Genomic DNA, 22,195 nt, shown 5'->3' on the forward strand with positions numbered 1-22,195 from the left:
CTATAATTTTTAAAAGACCATTTCACTTTTTGAAAACAGGTGACATAAATTCACAGGTAGAAAAAGATCCATATACAATGAAAATATGTCTCTTCCTCATCTGTTCCCGTGTTTAGAACACATTTGTCTATTGCATGTCCTTTCCTAGATGTTCTATGCATAATCAAGTGTGTTTTAAAAAGCATTTTTCCATAAATGATGGCATACAATATACACAATTTTGAACCTTCCATCACATAACTTAGTGATTGTCTCCCATATATCTGTACACTAAAAGCTACCACAATATGAAAGTATTGTAATTGATATGAAGCATATGATATCAAGGATCAGAACGTATGCCTGAAAGTGTGCATACGGCGTATGAGCAGAGGAGGTCCTGGGTCCAAACACATAGTCTCTAGGGCCTCTGCCACCACCTCAGGGCATTAATGTCCTCCCCTGCTGGGGATGCAGACCTTCTCTCTGGGTTTGATAACCACAGGTTCCAATTTCTAAGCAATCCCAATTTCATGTAATTCTATTCATTTTCAATAAAGGTAAATTAGTTTTAAGTTAATGATAATAAAAAAAAATACAGCTTCAGAAACAAAGATATATGCTAACACCACTTTCCAGGATGATAGAGGGGTGGACTTATACTCAGGATATTTATATTTTAGTCCAATGTGGCAATATGGTACATTGTTAAGAGAACTGGAATGTCAGAAGACCAAAATTTTTATCCTTGTTCTACTACTACTAGTTACTACTACGTGGTTTGGGTTAGCCAACCTTTCAGTCTGTTTCCTTATCAGCAAAATGGGAACAACTCTCATACAGGATTGCCATAATAGGAACTCAACAAATTATTCCCTTCCCTCTCTGACACAATTCTATCTCCATTTAAAAAACTGTACATTCTCACAATGGTGGCTGGTCCCCAAATGCCTCCCAAACTACATTATAAATTCCTGATTTCATATGAAGTCCCTCCCATATGAAAGGGTCCCCTCCAACAGTACTGATTTTAAAGGCTTTATCCACTATTGACCTCTCCCCTTTTCTTTGGTACTCCAATAGTACAATTACATGTGGGAAGCATAGTCTTCTGCTTTTTCATGTGAGTTGGTTTTCTCTCTCAAACTAGATTAACTTTCTGAAAACTCCTTATCAAGTCTTCAATATTTTTGCCCACAATTAGCTCAGTACCAAACACATAGAAGGATCTCAGAGTTGCTGACTGTCTCCCACAGTCTCTATGTAAAGAGATATAAAATAAAAATTATTATGCAATTTAGAAGTACATTACAAACAAATTAAGACATTTCACACATTCTAACTCATTAATGCAGAACCACCAATTAGCATTTATCAGGTCCGAGTAATTTTATTGTTTTTCAGTAATGAAAAACATAGGGAGCCAACTCCCTATATATGTTTATTATTAGCTGTGGATTATCTATAGCATTAACTATGATAGATTATTCTGAACCTAAAGCTCTCTTCCCTCTTTGATAAAATATCCTGTTAGGTCTCTTCTTGCTTAGTCATAGCCTGAAGAATGTGTGTATTCTTTTGAATTAAAATACTGAAATCATTAAGATTTCTGGATGGGAAAACAACAAAAGTTTACAACTCTGTCATAATATATCATTCATTACCACACATACTTGTATAGGAAAATTAGTAATTTATAAAAATTAAAACACCCAGAATGTTTTATTGCTTTACTTACAGGGCACATCAAGGATACCCGAAGGCTCGTTGTAGCAATTTCACTATCAGGATCTGCAGTAAGTTTTTCTTTAACTTTAAAAGAAGGAAAAATAACAATAAATTTTTTAAAAGTATTAATTGTGACATATGAACAAAATTATAGAAATATATATCATCTTATTTGAAGTTTCCTAAACACTTTGAATAGGTCAAGAAACTACAAAAACAAAAGTTAAGTACTAATGTATTGAAAACACATGCATACTTCCAGTATTAGGTTAAAGAATTATAAAGTTGCAAACTCAAGATCACGTTTAATTGAATTTTTAAAAGTAAAACTGCAGATAAGGAAGAGTTTCAAAATGGAAAGCTGTTTAAGACTTAAGAACAAAACAATCAGGAAAGACACTTGGAAAGCAGCAGTACTCTGAGCTTCAATGCTACCCTAATGCACATTCATGACTTTTTATTAGGGAGTATTGGTTGTTTCCACAATTACTAAATTTGTAAACACAAAAGGTAAAATATTCTTATACTTCCTCTGACAACTGAAAATGACTAAGGATGTGGTAATGTGCCCGTGATTTTATTCACCAGGTAATGCATACAAGTTACTGTATATACAAGCTAACATATATATATATATATATATATATGCATTGCCTCCAGATGCCTAATTCTCAAACACCACTATAGGGAGAATGGAACTGGAACTGGAGACCGTGGAACTGAAGTGGGGCAAGAAAAATTAGGAAACAGCTTCCTTGGCTTTCAGCTCTAGGCAGGAAGAGCCACACTGTGCTGTTTGAGGAGAGGAGAAATGGTTTGAGTTACAAGAAACAAAATACCATTTCAAAAGCCACACTTGGCTCCCTTTTCAGCCTATAGATCCTTTTCTCTTTTCTGGTTCATTCAGTGGTATGGAGGTAATTGGGGAGAAAAATATTCCCTTTCCCAGAAAAATGTCTTGTTCAATTAAATTCAGTTACTGAACTGAATTATTTACAGTTTGGGCTACACTTTTTTCCTCTACCTATTATATATTATGAAAGCGAAGTACAAAACAAAACATCTAGAAGGCAAACACTGATGGTGATTATCAACATTTCTTTAGCAAAATGAGCTTTTTATTATTTAGAATTTATAAAACTGTACATTCTATTGAACACTGGAGGTTCTGAAAACTTGCATTCCTATTCTCAAAATCAATGTATCAAAATAACCATCAACTTGATGTTTACCTAAATAAGTTTTCATGAAAAGGCCCAAAATCAGATTAGTTGGGTTAAAACTAATCCTCTTGGGAGTGGTTTCTAAAAGAAGGGTTTTTTCAATTTATAGGGCAGTGTTCTTAGAGTATTTTTTAACTCAAACTTCATTTTATGTTTCTGGTAACTGTTCCCAAATTATTCCTGTATTGATGTATATGTGAGGCTTTTTTTTCTTTCTTTCATTAAAGTATCTCATATGCTCAAGTCTTACGAACATTACTTACTTAGTGCTCTGGAATGATCAGGGTTTCTAATACCTTTCATTTTTAATCTCTGTAATAACATGGCTGATGTGAGCTGTCGTACAAGATATACAGACATGGAGTAATTCTACAAAAAAAGACAATCTGTATTAAAGATGAGAGATAATAGTCTCTTTATTTACATATAATACTTGTTTAAGAACCTCTGATTTCTAAAAATAACATTCAAAATAACTTCCACAGGAAGGTCAACAACTGCTAAGGGAACAAAATCAACTCAGCTCCTTTAGCTCAATCATATTAAAGGTATTTTTCTATAACTTATCACTTTAAAACATCCACGTGAAAGATAACTTAGATCAGTTTTTCACATTGTGTTTCTAATTTAGCAAAACTGGTACCTTAATGACCACCATGGCATGAATGAGATGTACTCTCCTATGCCTACTTCTAACTACAACTGTTCTATTTTTATGAAACCAGCTCTCATAATATTTTCATTGAAAAATGAGTTCCACTGCAGAAACAAAGTTCAAACACTAGTGGTCTGAATTAACACTTCATATCCAGAGTTCCAAGGTTCCAATTCTGGCCACTTGCTACAGGGCCGTGAGCAAATCATTTAAATGAACCCCAAATCAGCTTTCTTCTGAGGACAACTTTGACAAATTAACTCCAGTTCCCAAATGGGCATTCTGCTAGGGAAGTGGCAGCTCCTGGAGTATCTAAGACACAGGAAGAAATGATAAAAATCAAAAGGACAAGGCCAGAAAATAACAGCATCCAGTCCCATACCTCTTAGATCTGGCACAAAGGAACCTTCATTAGCTATTGATAGAGCTATAAAGGGATAAAATATAATTTTATCTAAGTGCTAAAAATCTGTCTTACCATTTTACTACATATATTCATTCAATCAATTCTACAATAAACAAAATACTTTTAGTAGTTGCCAAACCAAATATTTTAAATATTTTTAATGTCCTGCAACAGTCCTTTTAAATATCTGAATACCTAATACATAGGCAAATTTTACGTCAATTAGTCTAGTCATTTTAATTACAAGGAAAGAATATTATTCCCATTATGAGGCAAAAACAAAACAAGTAGGTCTTCACTGGCTATGATCATTTATTCAAAAATCTGAACATTTACATGGAATTGTAACAGCTATATATGATGTCAGAGGGGTAGTAGCTTGGGGAAGGAGGACTATCATTTTGTGAGGAGTGTAAATGTCTAACTATTACGTTGCTTTGTACACCTGAAACTAATAAAAAAACCACCTGAACATTTCAAAAAGATATATTCTTCTGTTCAAATTCCTCTCACTAAGCTTTAAAGCATTAATAATTGCTCATTTAATAACGTTTCTTACATTTGTATACAGCACCCATTCTCAAGATTTTGCTAATTCTTTATAACAAGTAGGCCTCAAGGAATTATCCAACTTTGCCAAAACCAAACAATGGCCAACTTGGGACTAAGCCAAGATTTTCTGAATACTTATCCAATATTTTACCACTGTACATTCAGTTCATGCAAATGAAAAATATTAGAAATCAGCACCCTATGATAATAATACTGGTAAGTTTCAGTAAAAATTCAGAAATGAGAACATAAGAGAACAAACATTAAAGAGATAGTAATATTTTTATAGTCCAAAAATTAATATAAAAATACTCTTCTTTATGTCCAGCTCTGCAATTACCTTGGTAATCAAGCCAAAAAAATTCCTGCTACAAACATGACTCAGCTTCTCCATCCATAAAATAGAATTATCCTTTTTTTCTATGAAACAGCAACATTAAAGTTTATGTTCAAAAATTAACTGAAATCTTTTGCCATTCTATTATTTCAGTTATATGAACAAGTAGTTCTAAAATGGAAATCCCTTGTGTTAATCAGCATCTCATAACTGAAATAATGTATTTTGAGATTAAGGATCAGCACAAAGCCAGGTTCATCAACCTAAAGGCATAGAAAAAAATAATACAATTCTATGCAAATATTTTCATGAGATGCCCACATGTTATCTGAAGTATCAGCTATTTACGTAAAGGCTGGAACAGATTCACAACATGAGTACATTTAACTATTTTCCCCAAAGCTTAATAAAGCTTCTTTGTTCCTCTTCATAAATACATAACAGGACCCAAAGTTTCCAGTTTCTTAACATACTACTTAAACACAATTGCGATTACACCACTACATTAAGAAGTATTGTAATTATACTTATTCCCCTTCCAGGAAAATAAAAAGATGATACTCAGGAAACCTTCGAGTTTTTAACCTTAAGGATCTCCATGCCTCCAATCCTGAACTGAAAATCACTGCTTTTTAGAGATCACAAACAGAAAACGAAAACAAGCTGGAGCTGCAGCCTAAGAAACAAATAAAATAAACCACTTCCCGGTGGGATTACGTTCACGCTACCCAGAGGAGAGAATCTGTACCTTTCCGATTTCTGATGCCCAAGAAATGGAAATCTGGTTTGGCACAGCGGAAGATAACCGAACTAAAGATGTGATATTCAAAGGGCGTCCAGGGCGCTTCTGTTCAATCCCATTTTTAGGCGGTGGTGCGTAGCCCTATGACCATAAGAAAGAAAAACAATTCTAAATTACCTGTAGGAAATCAAACATTTTCTCCAAGACAGACACGGGATCCTGCCTAATTTCAGTTATGCTAGTTATTTTTCTTTTATCCTGGAAATCACATAGTCCTCACCTTAAGGTTACCAACCCAGGAAAAGAAAATGACCTTTTAAAAAAGTCATAAAGTATGTCACAAATTCAGAAAAAAAATAAAATAAAATGTATATATATATATATAAAATCCATGTTCCACCCTTAAAATTAAAGATGCTGACACCTTGCCATTTTAGCTCTGAATCTCTGTGCTTTTTATAAACCATGAAGTTGCACCTCTTTGTATTGCTTCATCTTAGGAGTTCCCATTCAAAATGCACTGAAATACAAGGATGGAAAAGAGGGAAAACAAGCTTTGGGAATTAAAAAGAGAACAAATTAATGAATTTCAAAGGAATTATTACAATCTTGTGAGTGATAAAAATGTTCTCCACTACCTTTTTTCCAAGTAGAACAGAGATTATAACCTTTAACATCGGGTCAACTTACCAAATAATATTTCAACTGGGAGTACATTAGCTTGATAGCTAGAACATTGCTATTTGTGCTTTATTCTACTTTTTCTAGACATTAAGTATTTAATGTACTCATTTTAAAATAGCAAATGTACTCATTGTTGATTCACAGTACATCCAAATCTCAACTACCATTTTTCAGTTTGTGATTTTCAAAACCAAATATTTTTTAGAATATTAAAATTTCTAAGCTGCAAAAACATCTACATATTGAGAAGCAGATGCCATATTCAGTTTACTGAATAAGATGCCACTGATGTAATTTAACTATGTACCATTACCACTGAGAAGGAAAAAACACTAAGTTAATGATACAACCTAGTGTATCATTACTTGTTGCTGCATACATAGCACGGAAATAATACTCGTAAGCGAAATGAATTGGCTAGCATATTTCTTTTGAATATACATAAGAATCTCCTGAATTGCTTTTTACTCAGTCATCAATGAATATATTTTCCACATGATACTCTCCTATATGCCACCAAGAGCTCTGGAGATAAAAATTATTCTACATATTTATTTTATTTCAGTATAAAACTATATTCTACTCCACTAACATTTCTCAGACTTCAAATCACTTACACCCTTAAATTAATTGCATGTGTTAATGCTGATACACTCTGGATCTTATGGGAATATACTGATCGAAGGTTTTTGGATACAGCCAGGATTCATGAACCTTCCTCAAAACATTCTTAAACTCATTTGTTGAATGAAAAACCGAGGGAGTGCAGCTAATCAGTCATGCCATGGGAATAACGTCAAGGTTGTACACATGCAGGCAACAACAATACATTACAGCTGCCATCTGGTCATCAGCGATTTAAGACACCTCTGGATGTTAGGGATGTTAAAAATAAGCACCTTAAAAAAAAATGAAATACCATATTGGTGGTGTTACAGAGCAGAGCTAAGGAATACATTCTATCACAACAGGGGAACATCCTTCACTGCCTCACAGGAGGCCTACCTAATAAAAGTATTTATTAAGTGGGAATTCACAGGGTAATTTGTAATCTACAACGTGCAACAAGACCTTAAAAATCATTTTTTTAAAGTTTGAACAGGGGAAGAGAAGACCAAGAAAGGAATTTCCATTATACTATGGAAAAGCGAGATGTGTGTGTGTGTGTGCGCGCACAGAAGGGCATGCCCATCTAAAATTGTTCAAGTGAAATAGAACAAACAGAAAACATTTTAAAAGTGCTCTTATAAATATAAGATTCTAGGAACTGGTTCAATAAGCAACAGGCACATGGAATATCAACACCAATATCTGGGTAAATTTGAATGAAACCCATGTTTTGCATATTTTTTTTAGCCTGGAAGATACCTGTCTTCCAGCATGTCGACTGAATAAAAACAATGGCAGAGGGTCTGCCAAGACGATAACAATAATTCATGAACTAGCTGAACAGTGAACTCTGTAGACTGGAATTTAAGACACCAAGCAACAATGTTTTAAGTTAGTTTGACAGAGGAAGACAGCAACGGGTGGGGGAGAATAACGGTGACTGTAAGAATGAGGTGTTGGCAAATTCAAAATCAAGTGAAGTGCTAGTCTTAATCACCTTAAGTATTTTAAATCTATTCTCCTCTCCACTTACTAGTTGGATTTCACTGGTAATTCTGAGTTATCTGTTAACTTGTATTCTCCCTCTGCCCATCAGCATCACCTCCACTCAACCATCAATTTCCTGGCTTAAGAACAGAACATAGCTAGAATACTGTAAAATACAAATGCTTGGCCTTCACATGTTTCTAACAATTTTCCAAATCTAAATAAAAAATAAAATGAAGTTCATCTGACAGGGAACCTCTGGAGCAAATCTAAAAGCTTTCTAAATAAAGGCTGCTGGAGAGCCAGTGAAGGATTTTGTTTCAGTCTCAACTTAACATTTCAATTAGAAGATATACTTAAAGAACGTTTTCTGTTATATGCTATGACAACATCTTACATTACTTGTAATTGTGACAAAGGCTGACAGTGTTGTTCTTTTAACATTTCCCTGGAATTTCTTTACTTTAATACCACCAACACAGATTTTTTAAAAAAATTTTATATTATAGAAATTTTCAAACATACACAAAAGTAGAGAGAATAGTAAGTACGCACCAACCAGCTTCAATAATTATCAACATGTTGCTACTTGTGCTTTGTTTGCCTCTGGCCCCACTGCCAGCCCACCCCTAAATACACACACCACACATATACACATGTGGTTTTGCCCGAGTACTTAAATGCAAATTCTAGACATGCCATTTGACCCAGATCCTTTTATACGCTTCTTTAATATGACCTTAAAAAAAATAGTATCACAACCTTACAAAATTAACCATAATTAAAAAAAATTAATATACAGTTTATATTCAAATTTCCCAACTGCCTCAAAGATGCCTTTTATCTTTTTATTAAAATTTTCAAACACAGACAAAAAGAGAGAAAAAAGTATAATAAACTCCCATACCCCTATTATCCAATTCAATAATTTATTTACTCATAATCAGTCTTTACCTATGCTGTCCCACCCCCTGGTGAATAAAAGCAACTTACAGGCAAAGGAAACAGCTTCCCATTTACTTTTATACACAGACTATTGGGATAGTTATCTTCTTGAGGGCAGCTTGTCTCTGCCAGGCAAAGTCTACATTAAAGAAGAAAAAAGAAATTATTGCAATATAATGTATTCAAACATGCTTATGTATTTTCAAATTCATGCTATATACACATAGTCAGCAAGTATGTTATGAACGTAACAGAAAATTTCAAACTCGCCTCAGCTGAACTTGGACTGTATAATCTCTCCTACCACCTGGCAAAAAATCCCTGTTGAAAAAAAAAAAGAAATTGGGTTATAAAAACACAACAAGAATTCACAGGAACATTCTCATCTGAAAAAAACATTTTTAGTATTTTTTATTCTTATTCCTTAAAAGATGTACACTAGCCTACCAATAGGCTGGTGATGATAACCCACATTTACTGAACATTTAATCATGTCTTTATGGTAATTTTAGGGTATTTTCACTTCACAGGGACTTTCACAATGCAATATTTATTTCAATAAGCAGCTGACTTGGTTAACATGAAAAGGAGTACCCTACATTGTAAAAGACTTTAATAAATAAATTTGTTTGCTTATTATAGTGGTTGTTTAACCTTGACTGAGCATTTTAATCACTTGCTAATTTTTTTTTAATATAAAGGCCCATTCACCAGATATTATTATTGGTCTGGAGTACGGCCTGAGCATTAGTTTTTACAGGTACTCAGGTGATTATAACACAAAACTACAATAAAGAACTGGTGCCTAGCGTCCCAAAATCTCTACTCCATGGCAACTTCATAATTATGTATCCAACTAAGGACACAGAATCTCTTAGAGTTTCCAGATGAGAACCTAATGGAGTCCCATACAAAATATCTTTGGCAATGAACCTTCCAAAGCCTTGCCACTCAAAATGGAATCCACGATGAAGCAGCATTGTTATTGCTTGGAACTGGTTTAAAATGTACAATCTCAGGCTCAGATCTACAGAATTAGAATCTGCATTTTAACAAGATCCCTAAGTGACATGTATGACCAGTTTAAGAAGTATTGTCCTTAGTCACTATCATAAATCTTGGACTTTCTCAGAGAGAATAACATTAGAGATGGGTCTTTTCTTGAGTACATTTAGCCCTCATCTTGCTCTAACCAGGCCAGTCTTCTCACTGTTTCCAATTCTCTATGTTCACTGGAAGGCAGTAAAGCACAGTAGGGACCAGCTGGCATTCTTCAGTCCCAAACTGTATGACCTTGGGAAAATTATTTAACCTTTCTGGGCCTCAGTTTCTACACATCTGTTAAAGATGGAACATTACTGCACCTACCTCATGATGGAGTTCTTGTGATGACTATATGTGTTAATAACATACTTAAAGAGCCTGGATATAAGAAGTGCTCAACGTGCATGAGCAGCTGGCTACTAATATTGTTAACTCTGTTCTCACTGTCTCCCTCGCCAGTGGTAGCCTCCACCCTCTCAAGTGTCTATTCAAAACATCCCAATATCCTGGACCACACAGACCTTTGATGAGTAACCCATATCATTTCACTCATTCAAGAAACATTTCACAGTCTGGGTGCTAGAGCTTCATAGGTAAATAAGACAGTATTTGCTCTCAAAAATCATATATGCTAGTAGGTAACAGATATATACAATTAAAATAAAATGTAGTAACTGTTATAGTACATTACAAAAAATTAATGCTACAGAAAAAAAGGAAATTTAATTCTGTCTCGAAAGTTCAAAGTAGTTATCACAACTGGTCCAATCAAATTAGAAAATGGTTTGCACAGCAGTTCTGCGAATTTCTACTTAGAGACACACTTCCATCAGTAACAGTGGCTTCATGAGTGCAGTGATTCTCAACAAAAGAGGATCAACCAGAGCTACATAACAGAATCTTGTTAGGCTGGGGAACATAATTTGAAAAAAGGAGAAATGACTGAAGACAAACCTAGAAAGGTAGATGGAACATGTTTTAAAGGATACTGAATAGCTCACTAAGGATTTATATTTCCCTTATTCCAGTAAGGGAAAGTAACAAACTGGGATATGCAATGTGCTAAATATCTTCACAAATATTTTGAGTAATGACTAAGCATCTTCTGACATTCATTTTCTGCCAGTTTCACCGTCCTGGAACTGTCACAAGTTGATCTCATTCATCAGATAGAAAGTAGGCATTTACTATATGCCAGGCACTGTGACAGGCTTTGAGAATATAAAAATGAGTAAGAGATGCTGCTTGCATTAAGAAGCTTGAAATGCAACTGGTAAAATAAATGAGACGATGCTTCAATAGAATATATGTACACAGTGCAATGAGAGACAAAGGATGTGTTTGGGGGAATCTGGAAAAGGTATCCCAGAAAAGGTTAAGACCCCAACTGGCCCTTAACGCAGAGTAGCGAGGAAGAGGATATGGTAATAGAGCTGTGAAAGCCTAGGCTGCCAGTGAAGAGTGACAGGAGATGAGATGATAAAAACGATGAGCAAGAGCAAAATGTTGAAGAGAATTACAGGCAATGGAGTGTGGACTTCACAAGGGATCACTACAGCGTTTCTAAGTGCGCGAGAGAAAAACTGAATTAGCTTTAGAAACATCACATGGTCAGCTGCCAGAGTTAGGAGACCACAGCTGTGTAGGCAAAAGATGAAGCCTTGAAAGCTATTTAAACATAAATATCACTGAATGATATTTAGGTATAAAAACTGATAGGACCCAGTGGCTAACCAGAGACAGGACGGTAGGATAAGGGAAGGGGAGCATCTAGGAGCATCAGGTTTGGGGATGGTGCAAGTGGACAGATGGTGATACTGCTCACAGGGTAAGAGGTAAATCAAGTATGGCGTTCAAGAACTTGAGTGAGATCACGATTATTTTGTCAATTTTACACACTGGGTAAATAGATTCAATGGGCTTCAGTAGCTTACCAAGGAGCATACAGACCTAAGAGATTGGCCTAGAATTCACATTCCAGTTGGTCTTACTCTAAAGACCATGCGGCTACCTCAAAGGTAGAGTTGTTTCAAGTTTTAAATCTTGAGTTTCATTGTTTTAAGTAAAAGAATCAACAGAGTGTAGCAAATTGACGGGACGTGGTAGATGAAGTGTGGGATAATACAAAGAGGCCTATGTCCAGGCCGATTTGATGAAATAGGCAATAGGAGGAAATAAACCAAGCAAAAATCTCCTTCAAGGCCAAGTTCATTTTTCAACTTTGAACCCCTGGTGCCTGGAACACTGCCTGGACCATAGCAGACAGTAAATAAATATATGCTGTGAGACTACACGAATAAATGAAAAAAAAAAAGACAAACAAGCAGGCTTGGGAAGAAAGCAAGTTCAGTTCTAGGTGTGCTGTTTGATATACCTGTGGGTCATCAAAGTAGAAGCAATGAGACGGTCTCGAGAGGCAAGTGTTGGTGATTTTGCAGCCATGAATATAAAAATAACAAAGCACATTCATGGGCACGATCACATAGTGAGAAGCGAATCACAGATGGATTTCTGGGAACGTGTAAGACAAGACAGTGTGAGAGACTGAGAGAGCATGGTTAGAGGCAGCAGTATCAAATGGAAGGGGAAGGCTAAAACCATGAACAGAGCTAACTCACTCATCCATCTTTACAAGACGTGGTAAAAAGAGCAAACCCAAACGTGAATGTATTAAAGCCTCTGGTTTAGACCTTACTATCGTTACAGGTAAAGAGGAAGGAGGCGCCAGATGCACAGCAGTGGTTCTCAAATTTACTGCACACTGGAAACACCCAGGGGGCTTGAAAAACTACTATTGTTTGGGCTCCATTCTCAGAGTCTAATTTAATTGGTATGAATGAAGCCTGGGTATTTGGAATCTTAAAAGCTCCCCAGTTGATTCTAACACGCAGCCAAGTTTGAGAACCACAGGGACAGAAGCTAAATGACACAACAAGCGCAATCGTGCAAATCCAGAATGTGTAATATGCTACAGAGTCAAATGACTGTGTTTTGTGTTTTTTGTTGTTTTCTTTTAAAGACAGTGGTAGGAAGTAGTATAACAAGAGAGGAACCAGAGCTCCTTGGAAAAGTGATTGATTCCAGAACTGGGGCAGAGAAACTACAAGATGAGCCTGGAGCATCTTTGTTGGGCCAAAAAGTAAAGTAGTGCTCAGAAATGGATGCAGATATAGCAGAAAGGGCACAGGAGCCAACCTGAAAGAATGCCCAGTGGCCAAAGGTAGAACCGTTTGAGCAATAACCCTTAGAGTACCCAAGAGCCCACATGGATACAAGTAAATAACTGAATTAAAAATGGGGGCAAAGGGACAGCTCTTTCTTACAAAAGAGTAACTCCAATGTGAAAAACAATAAGAACAATAGAAAATCACAGCACTGGAACACAGAGTGCTTATGATGAAATAATTGCTAAAGGCCAAGATCCACAAGGGAATGCTAAATTGGTGGGCACTCTGAAGAAAAACAGAAAAGTGCTTAATCTCCAATTATCTCCCCCAAGACATTTTTTCATAACAAAGGAAAAAACAGCAACTTTACAGTGCAAAAATCTGGTAGACAATACCTTACCCACGTGATAAAGGTTAAAGGTTAACATCACCAAAACTGAAATGTACCAATATGATGTAGCCCCTGATATGATACACTGAAAAGGGTATATAACTTGAGGTATTCTCGCCAAAAATGCATAATCTCAATCTAATCATGACAAAAAACATCAAACCAAAATTGAGGGACATTCTACAAATACCTGACTAGTACTCTTCTAAAGTATCCAACAGTTATAAAAGACAAGGAAAAAAACTAAGACACTATCACAGACTGAAAGAGACCAAAATGACATAATTAAATGTGCTTTGAGATCTTGGATTGGATCTAGGAACAGCAATTCAATAGCAAAAAACGTAAAATCCAAATAAAGTCTGTGGTTTAGTTAATAGTATTGTACCAAGGTTAATTTCTTGGTTTTGTTAATTGCACTATGGTTATGCAAGATGTTAATATTGCGGGAAGCTGGGTAAAGAGTATATCTACTATTTTTACAACTTTTCTGTAAATCTATAATTACTTTAAAGCAAAAACTTTTTTAAAACTCTTGGGAGTCAAAAGTAATACATGACCATGTTTAAATACTAAAACAACTGAAAAAATTTTAATATGGGCTAGACATTGTTTTATATTAAGGAATTACTAATTTTTTAGAGTGATTATGTTAAAACTTAATCAGACATGCATCCTGAGGTATTTCTGGGTGATTAAATATTTGTGATTTGCTTTAAAATATTTCAGGAAAAAAAGTGGAGGGGAGGTCTCATACAGACTGACAAAATGTTGATTAATTGGTAAAGTTAGGTAATGGGTACCAAACTTACTTCCATTCGCAAGGAAGATGTTTTACTATTTGATTTTACACAACTCTGAAAAGGTTATATGTACATGTGTATGTGTGTTTTATTTTATTTTCTTTGGTGGCAGGGTTGCAAATAGCTTTACTTTAACCATTAATTTAAAAAACAATTTTGATGGTTAAAAATACATAAGAAAATTTATCACGTTTACCATTTTTACGTGTATAGCTCTGTGGCATTAAGTGCATTCATACTGTTGTGCAACCATCATCACCATCCATCTCCAGAACGTAATTAAAATTTTAAATTGAAAATTACTTAAATTTTAGTTATTGATTTTTTGATTAGTTAACACATTCACATATTTCAAACTTCAAAAAGATGTAAAAATTATGTTTTGAAATCTGTATCTTTACGTACTCTAAATAATCTCCTTCCCTCAAAGGCCCACCCACACTCTAGTGAAGCTATCCCAGACCACCAAGGTTAAGAGTAATCTCCTCCTATGAATCAGCTCTTGTCAACCACTGAACTGGCTCTTTTCATACAACACCTAGCAATGCCAATGATCATTTTATGTATATAAGCTGGTTCACTACATGCCTACAAGCAACCTGTAGAAAGTGGTCATGTCATATAATATAGTGCTCTGTACCTAATAATACACCTAGCAAATGTTGATCTCAAGCAAGAGATCATCTCTGAATAAAAAACACTTAAGATTAATGATAAGGTTTTAGATATAAGATATAATATTTATTCTATGTATTTGTTAGTTGGTTTATTACTATCCCGAAGACTGAAAGTCCTTCCAATTCACAAAAACTCACTGCACTGCCTTGCCCCTGATGAACATGAACTAGATCAAGCTATTGTATATTCATTTTACTTCCTTGATAATTTTCTCCTCTAAATTCTCTCTGTATTTTCTGAAATGCTTATTATTGGAATATTGCATCTTTTGGACTAATCCTGTACTGTCTGGTTTTTTCAATCTTATTTTTCAACACTGTCTTTTTCCCCTTTGTAAGACAGCCAGTCTATCTACGCATTACTCTTTGGGAGCTCAACCTTTAAGGGTCAGATTATAAAATCATTTTGAGATTTTTGTTAAAAGTGTGAGCTCGCTCTCTCTCTACACACACGCACACACAGTCTGACAACTAAATTTGAGAACCTGTTGCAATGATGTTGCTAACTTTTTTAGTATCAGAGGGATTATTCATTATGAACTTGTACCAACTGGACAAACAGTTAATCAAGTTTACTACTTGGAAGTGCTGAAAAGGCTGCATGAAAAAATTAGACAACCAGAACTTTTCGCCAACAATTCATGGCCCCTTGCATCACGACAATGCACCAGTTCACATGGCACTGTGTGGGAGTTTTTAGCCAGTAAACAAAGGAAGACATTTTTATGACATTCAGGACATCAAAGGTAATAAGATGACAGCTCTGACAGCCATTCCAGAAAAAAAGAGTTCCAAAATTGCTTTGAAGGGTGGACTAGGCACGGGCATCAGTGCATAGCTTCCCAAGGGGAGTAATTCAAAGGTGACCAGTGATATTCAGCAGTGAGGCATGTAGCACTTTTTCTAGGATGAGTTCGTGAACTTAATTGTCCAACCTCACTCATATGCATGTGTGTGCATATAATATGTATTTGTATGTATATACAATTTTGTATATACATACAAAAGTGATATGATTAATGAAAGAATCTAAAACTGTGTCCCAGACTCTTCCACATATTGTAACAGTACATCTTCAAGGTGTTAGGGTGTTTAAAAGAGATGCAAGGCCTATAAATTTGGTTCCAGCATCTTGGGAGATTGGCAACTCACATGAACATATTCAAGCCTCTGAAAAGGCCAGCAGTAAAGAACTTAATGTACTTATGTTGAATACAGAATTTCTACAACTTAACTGCAGAATTCTTACTTCTGAAAAACTCTCAACATCTCAGAAAAGATGAGTATTTTCATGACTAGTTGAAAGGAAGTAAAAGACCTCTAATTTGCTCAACTGTGTTCTACTTTTAACTCTCAACCCCAGGAAATCATTTAACCTCCAGGGCCTCGGTTTTCTTATGCTACATCTTTAAGAATACAATTTTAAAGAGTCATATGAGTATAAATATTATTAACACCAAAGAGAACTATATTTTTAATTTGAAAGTATTTCCTTTTCTTTCCTCTGATATGTTAGTTCATTTGCTTATTATAAATGTGTCTAAGTTTCTTCTATTTTCTAAATGGCAACGCTAAGAGTACTTTTCATAACTGTATTAAGATTTCTACTAATTTTTTGGTCCAGGTGATCGATCGATCATACAACTCAGAACAGTCCCAGTTTATGTTCTTATCCCAGAAAAATTATTAATAATGTCTACTTTCACTCTAAAAATACCTCCATTTGGATGATACAGTATATATGGTCATCCTATCAGAGAGCTGTTATCACAAATTCTTTTTTATGTTGCTATATTTGGAATAAAATTTTCGTTAAAAAAATTATTGCCAGATGTGAAAAAAAGTAATTCTAAAGATAGTCTGGTATTTTACTCAAAGGTTAAATTTTTTTTCTTATACAGAGTATTTATTAAATATTTGGCTAATTCTAGTTATTATATATACCACACTTAAGAAGAAATAATCCAACTGTTATGGACTGAATTGCATGCCTCATAATTCATATTGAAACCCTAACCCCAATGTGACTTATGTGGCGATAGGGACTTTAAAAAGGTAATTAAGGTTAAATAAAGTCATACAGTTGGGGCCCTATGAGTGGCATCCATATAAGAAGAGGAAGAGATCAGGGACCACAGGCACACAGAAGAAAGGCCACGTGAGTACACACAGCAAGAAGGCAGCCATCCGCAAGCCAAGTAGAGAGGGCTCAGAAGAAACCACATCTGTCAACACCTTAATCTTGGACTTCAAGCCTCCTGAAATGTGAGAAAATAAATTTCTGTTGTGTAAGCCACCCAATGTGGGGTACTTTGTTATGACAGCCCTAGCAGGCTACCACACCAACATTCATGGAGAAATATATTCCAAACATTCCTCTTACCTGGATATGCATATCTCTCTAACTTGCTGAGGTGTCAGAGCAAAAATAAAAAACTTCTCTTGAAATCGTTGAATACTGCTTTGAACTAGGGAGGGAAGAAAAAAAAAAAGATAATATTCAAATAACAAATCCAAGGATATTAAGCACCTACAATAACCAGGTTTTTTTTTTTTTTTTTTAAGCTGAGCCATCCTGCCACCTGTTAGCAGCTCAGCTGCAGCTCAGCTTGGGCCGGGAATCGAATCAGTGACCCTGTTGCTCAGAACCCGCATTCTTGAGCGAGCTCTTAACCAACTGAGCCACTGGGCCAGCCCTTAACCAGGTATTTTTGATAAAGAATGTGCCCAATTCTAAAATTTTTATGGATTTAAAATACTTCAAAATAAAGAAGTATTAAACTGCACTCACCTTGGAATCATGAAAGTAAAGTCACTCTAAAGCAGGTTCAATTTTAAGCACTGAATCATTCTTTAACACACAAATTACAGTCAAAATCTAACACAACCCTTCAAAATTACATTTCATCCTTGACTATATAGTATCATTTAATGAAAATCTGATCAAGTAAAAAACTCCCCTCAGAAGAACGCTATCCAAGATTCAGGTGTCTTTTGGGGTTTTGTTTTGTTTCTTTCTTTGTTGTGTTTTTTTGATACTTTTATATTCAATTACACATATCATTCATATAACAGAAAATTTAAAACTTTAAAACTTCTAAGTTGATAGAATATTAAGATACATAATAATTACCTGCATACAAAAGATTAGTTCAAAAAGATGACCTAATGAAGTCATCCTTAACTATATTATTAAAAATTGTAATATATTTACTTCACAAAGAACTTCAACAGATGTATTATTATACCGATGTATTATTCACTAATGTTCTAGTGCTCACTAACACAAAACAAAAGCAAATACAGAGACCTCAAGTCTTCTGCTTCCTAACAAGTACTGCAATAACATGCAAGAAAAGGCAAAATGGTCTTGTGTGTTACTAGCCATTTTTCCAGATGCATGAAGATAAATAAACAAGATACCAATTAAATATCAAATGTCAGAGGCCTTCAATCCACAAGTCACACCAAGTCAAGAAAAATATTAACTCGTTGGGTAAAACAATCTTTTCTTTAAGCACAAGGAGTTTATAGTAGCAATTACGATCCTAGAAATCATGTCATAATGTGGCTCATATTTTCACAGAACACTTAAAAAAGGAGGGCGGAAAGGAATGCTGTTTATGATGAAGGCCTGAAAATGAAAAAAAACTGTAAGTCATAAACATATCTATGGGGCATAGGACACAAACACAGAACTACAGTAATAAGTCTCCCATTTCTTCAATCCCATTCACTCTTCCTTTCTTGTGCAGATTCCACTTTCCATTCTCTATTCATAGCTAACGTCACCAATGACCTTTTAACTGACAAATTCAACAACCTTTCTTTAGAGATTAGAGGTAACACACTGTATTTTCAATCTTAGTTAACGGTATAGCACCCATCCTTCCAGCCAGAAAACGCAGTCTAACACAGAAGAGAAAATGGGGCATATACTTAATAATGGATAATATCCCCTAACTCTGATGAAAGAATGTAAGTCCTTACAGATCAAACTCCAAGCAAAATAAATACAAAGAAAACTACCTAGTCACATCAAAATCAAACTATTGAAAACCAATGATGACTATAAAATTTGAAAGCAATCACAGAAAAAACAAACATACAAGAGAACAACAATATATTCGAATAAAGGCTGACTTCTCATCAGAAACAATGTAGGCCAGAAGTAACCTTTAAAGTAGTGAAAGGAAAAAAATTGTCCACTGAAAATTCAATATCCTTCAAAAATAGGGTGAAATAATGACTTTTAAATAAACAAAAGCCAAGAGAATTTGTTGAAGGCAGATATATAGTACAGGAAATGTAAAAAGAAATTATCGGATTTTTAAAAAATGATTCCAAATTCAAAACCAAATTTTCAGGTATGAATACCACGACAAATAGCTGTTTTTTTCTTATGATTTCTTTTAAAAGGTAAAGTAAAAGTAGTGGCAGTGAAAGGCAGAATTTATAACACAGGTAGCAGTAAAAGACATGACAAAAGCAAAAAGGATAAATGAAAACTACCAAACAGCTGAAATTCTTTCTTCATTTGACAAGCTTGGTTAACATAAATCTCCAGAGACAGAGCCACTATTAGTGCACCTAAAATATCAGGCATCTACACCTGCAGAGGTTGGTACAAGACCTTCAGTGAATTCACCAGCATAAATGCCAGTATTTGAGGCCCTATCAACCTAATCAGAAAAGTACCCATAAACCATGAACCTTAACTTGAAACTGGAATGCTTCCGCAGTCAATATATGCCAACATTTATGTACAATTTATAGAACTTGCAGCTTAATGTTAATATTTTATATCATAATAGAGACATCTTTGCTATGCCTTTTATTTTTCTGAAACAGTTTTGGCTTTAATGATTACTTGCTGCCAAATTTTCAGTCCAAAATACAATCCCAAATAATCATGCCATTTCTATGGAAAAATGGATCTGTCTCATCACTATGTACCACAACTAGATTTCAGGAACTTACAGCAAAAAAAAAAAAAGTCCATATGGTAATAAAATCTAATTTGTATGAATCCTTACTGACAGTTTTTAGGTAGGGCAATTTTATGACTGAACAGTAGCCCAAATCACACTAAATTTGCCATAAGGTTAAGTCTATTATTACCTAGACTTTCATTTTAATGCAGATCAGGAGAAAGGGTGGCAGGGTGTTAAGTATACGCATGCTGGTTTTGTGGTTTTTCTCCCCATTAGGTTCTCCAAAATGGGATCAGAAAAACCAGTTCTACATACATAGATCCAATGAATGCTTTTATGTTAACAGCAGCAAATGCAAAGGAAAACTATGACTCAGGGGCATGAATCAGATCTAACATTGTTCAAACCCTTTCCTTTTTCAATAATTCTTCGTAAGTAGATTCTATTCTTCAAAGATGGCTACATCTCCCATCATGCCCTTCTTACAATGTAACCCTGATACTCTTCCAATTAAGTAGTAGGGTTTGTTATCACCCTCCCTTTGAACCTGAATAGCTCTTTGTGACTGCTTCAACCAGTAGTATATGGTGTAAGTAAGATACACAAATTGCAAGGCTAGATCATAAAGGCACCATGCACTTCTTCCTTGCTCTCTGGGGACACTCACTCTTGGAACCCAGCTTTCATGTTATAAAGAAGCCCACACTAGACCACATGAAAAAGCCACATATGTAGGATTTCCAGCAAACAGCCATGCTGAGTCCAAGCCAATAGGTAGCAGAGCCACCAGACATGTTGAGTCAAGATGTCTCGAGCTTCTAGTCATCAAGTCACCCCCAGACTTTAAGTCTTCTCAGCTAAGATCCCAGATATCTTAGGAGAAAGACAAGCCAAAAAAGATGACAGAACATATGAAAAGAAACAGGTAACTATTGAGATGACTCTAGCTGATAATTATGAGATTATGGACTTTCCCTGTTATATTTCTACGATATTTGAATTTTCAATTACTAGGATAAATTACTTTAGTAATATGAAAAGGGTCATAGGTGCTCATTTCATTGATGTTCTTCACAACTTAAATGTTTTATATATATTCTTTGGACAGATTGAATATAGATAAAATTTTTAAATAGAAATAAAATTCCCAAAGGATCTCACCTTCAAATTATCTTAAAGAACAGAAAAAAGAAAATCCAACAGAAGAGAAAGACTGTCTGTGAGAGCAAATTAGAATACCTATTGAGTGAAAAGAACAGATTTTGGTTGGTTTGTTTTTAGATTAGGGGATTATCCATTTGTTACAGTATAACCTTAGCTATAGAGAACCTCATTTAGTACTATGTACACTCGTGTTTTCTAGATGCCAGTCTGTCATTTTAAATGCTAAAATTTTTATTTTAACCATTTTGAATAAAAATAATTCCAATCTGCAAAATATATAATAATGTATCTTCTTAAACAGAATATATTCACCCTGGTTGTTCTGTGGTTTTTTTTTTTAAAGCATCAATACATGTGCCATGATATAAGTGATTCTCTTAATACTAAAAGGGCTATTGGTTTCAATATCCCAAGAGATTTTAAAATGACATTTTTGACCTCTTGTATCTGTTTCTTCTACCATGGCTCTTTCAGTCTCTCCTGGGTTGTCAATTTTTTTCTATTCAACAATATGTTAATGGCTTAGGAAAAATCTAATAAATATATAGAAAATCAAGAATACGCAGACTGGCTTGCAGTTGTGAAGAATATGTGCTTTGAAATACTGATTTGATATCACTCTTTGACTCCTGAGGATTTTTAATTCTTATTTCCCAAAGGTAAACAGGTTTTTCAATAAATGAATTTTCCCAGAATTTTTATTTTTAGAAGTATTTTCAACATATTCAAACCAAATCATTAAAAACTAAGGGAACTTCTGAAGTTCATATTACATTGCCTTAGACATTGTGACACTAAAAATTTTCAGTTAAAGGTCATTACTGGAAATTATTATATTTTTTCCACTTTTATTTGGCAGTCTATATGGTACTACACTGATTTTTAAACTTTCTACCTGCAAGTCTAAAAGAGCATTTCTTAGATCACTATTTTATCAATCAAACATAATAATACTACACACATTAAGAAAATTCTTTTCTTTTTCTCTTTAGGAAAGAAGGCAGAAAAAAGTAATGTTTAAGCCTTGTTTTAAAACAAGAATCCGTTTATAATGTTTATAAAAACAATCATAGGCAGGACTCCTGAAAAACATATAAATACGAAGTTTTTAGCTCAGAGATAAAAAGTTATTTTATAAGCCCCAAGGTTACATATATTTCTTACATTC

General features: G+C 34.7%; 1 protein-coding gene across 2 annotated transcripts in view; it reads right to left on the reverse strand.

Annotated features, from left to right (window-relative positions):
• Positions 1–22,195, reverse strand: part of PIAS2 (protein inhibitor of activated STAT 2) — a 73,792-nt gene that overhangs the window by 21,114 nt on the left and 30,483 nt on the right. Inside the window, exons 2-8 of one of the 2 annotated variants that reach the window (XM_019652721.1) lie at positions 17,313–17,397; positions 17,100–17,187; positions 9,118–9,168; positions 8,896–8,986; positions 5,629–5,763; positions 3,194–3,299; positions 1,718–1,791 (exon numbers count right to left, since the gene is read on the reverse strand). In XM_019652721.1, the coding sequence (XP_019508266.1) occupies positions 1,718–1,791; positions 3,194–3,299; positions 5,629–5,763; positions 8,896–8,986; positions 9,118–9,168; positions 17,100–17,116 (474 nt within the window). In that variant the 5' untranslated portion in view covers positions 17,117–17,187; positions 17,313–17,397. The remainder of the gene's footprint in view (positions 1–1,717; positions 1,792–3,193; positions 3,300–5,628; positions 5,764–8,895; positions 8,987–9,117; positions 9,169–17,099; positions 17,188–17,312; positions 17,398–22,195) is intronic. The other variant, XM_019652720.1, reaches the window with a different exon arrangement.

Source organism: Hipposideros armiger, unplaced genomic scaffold, assembly GCF_001890085.2.
Source record: "Hipposideros armiger isolate ML-2016 unplaced genomic scaffold, ASM189008v1 scaffold_186, whole genome shotgun sequence".
NCBI classification, from domain to species: Eukaryota; Metazoa; Chordata; class Mammalia; order Chiroptera; family Hipposideridae; genus Hipposideros; species Hipposideros armiger.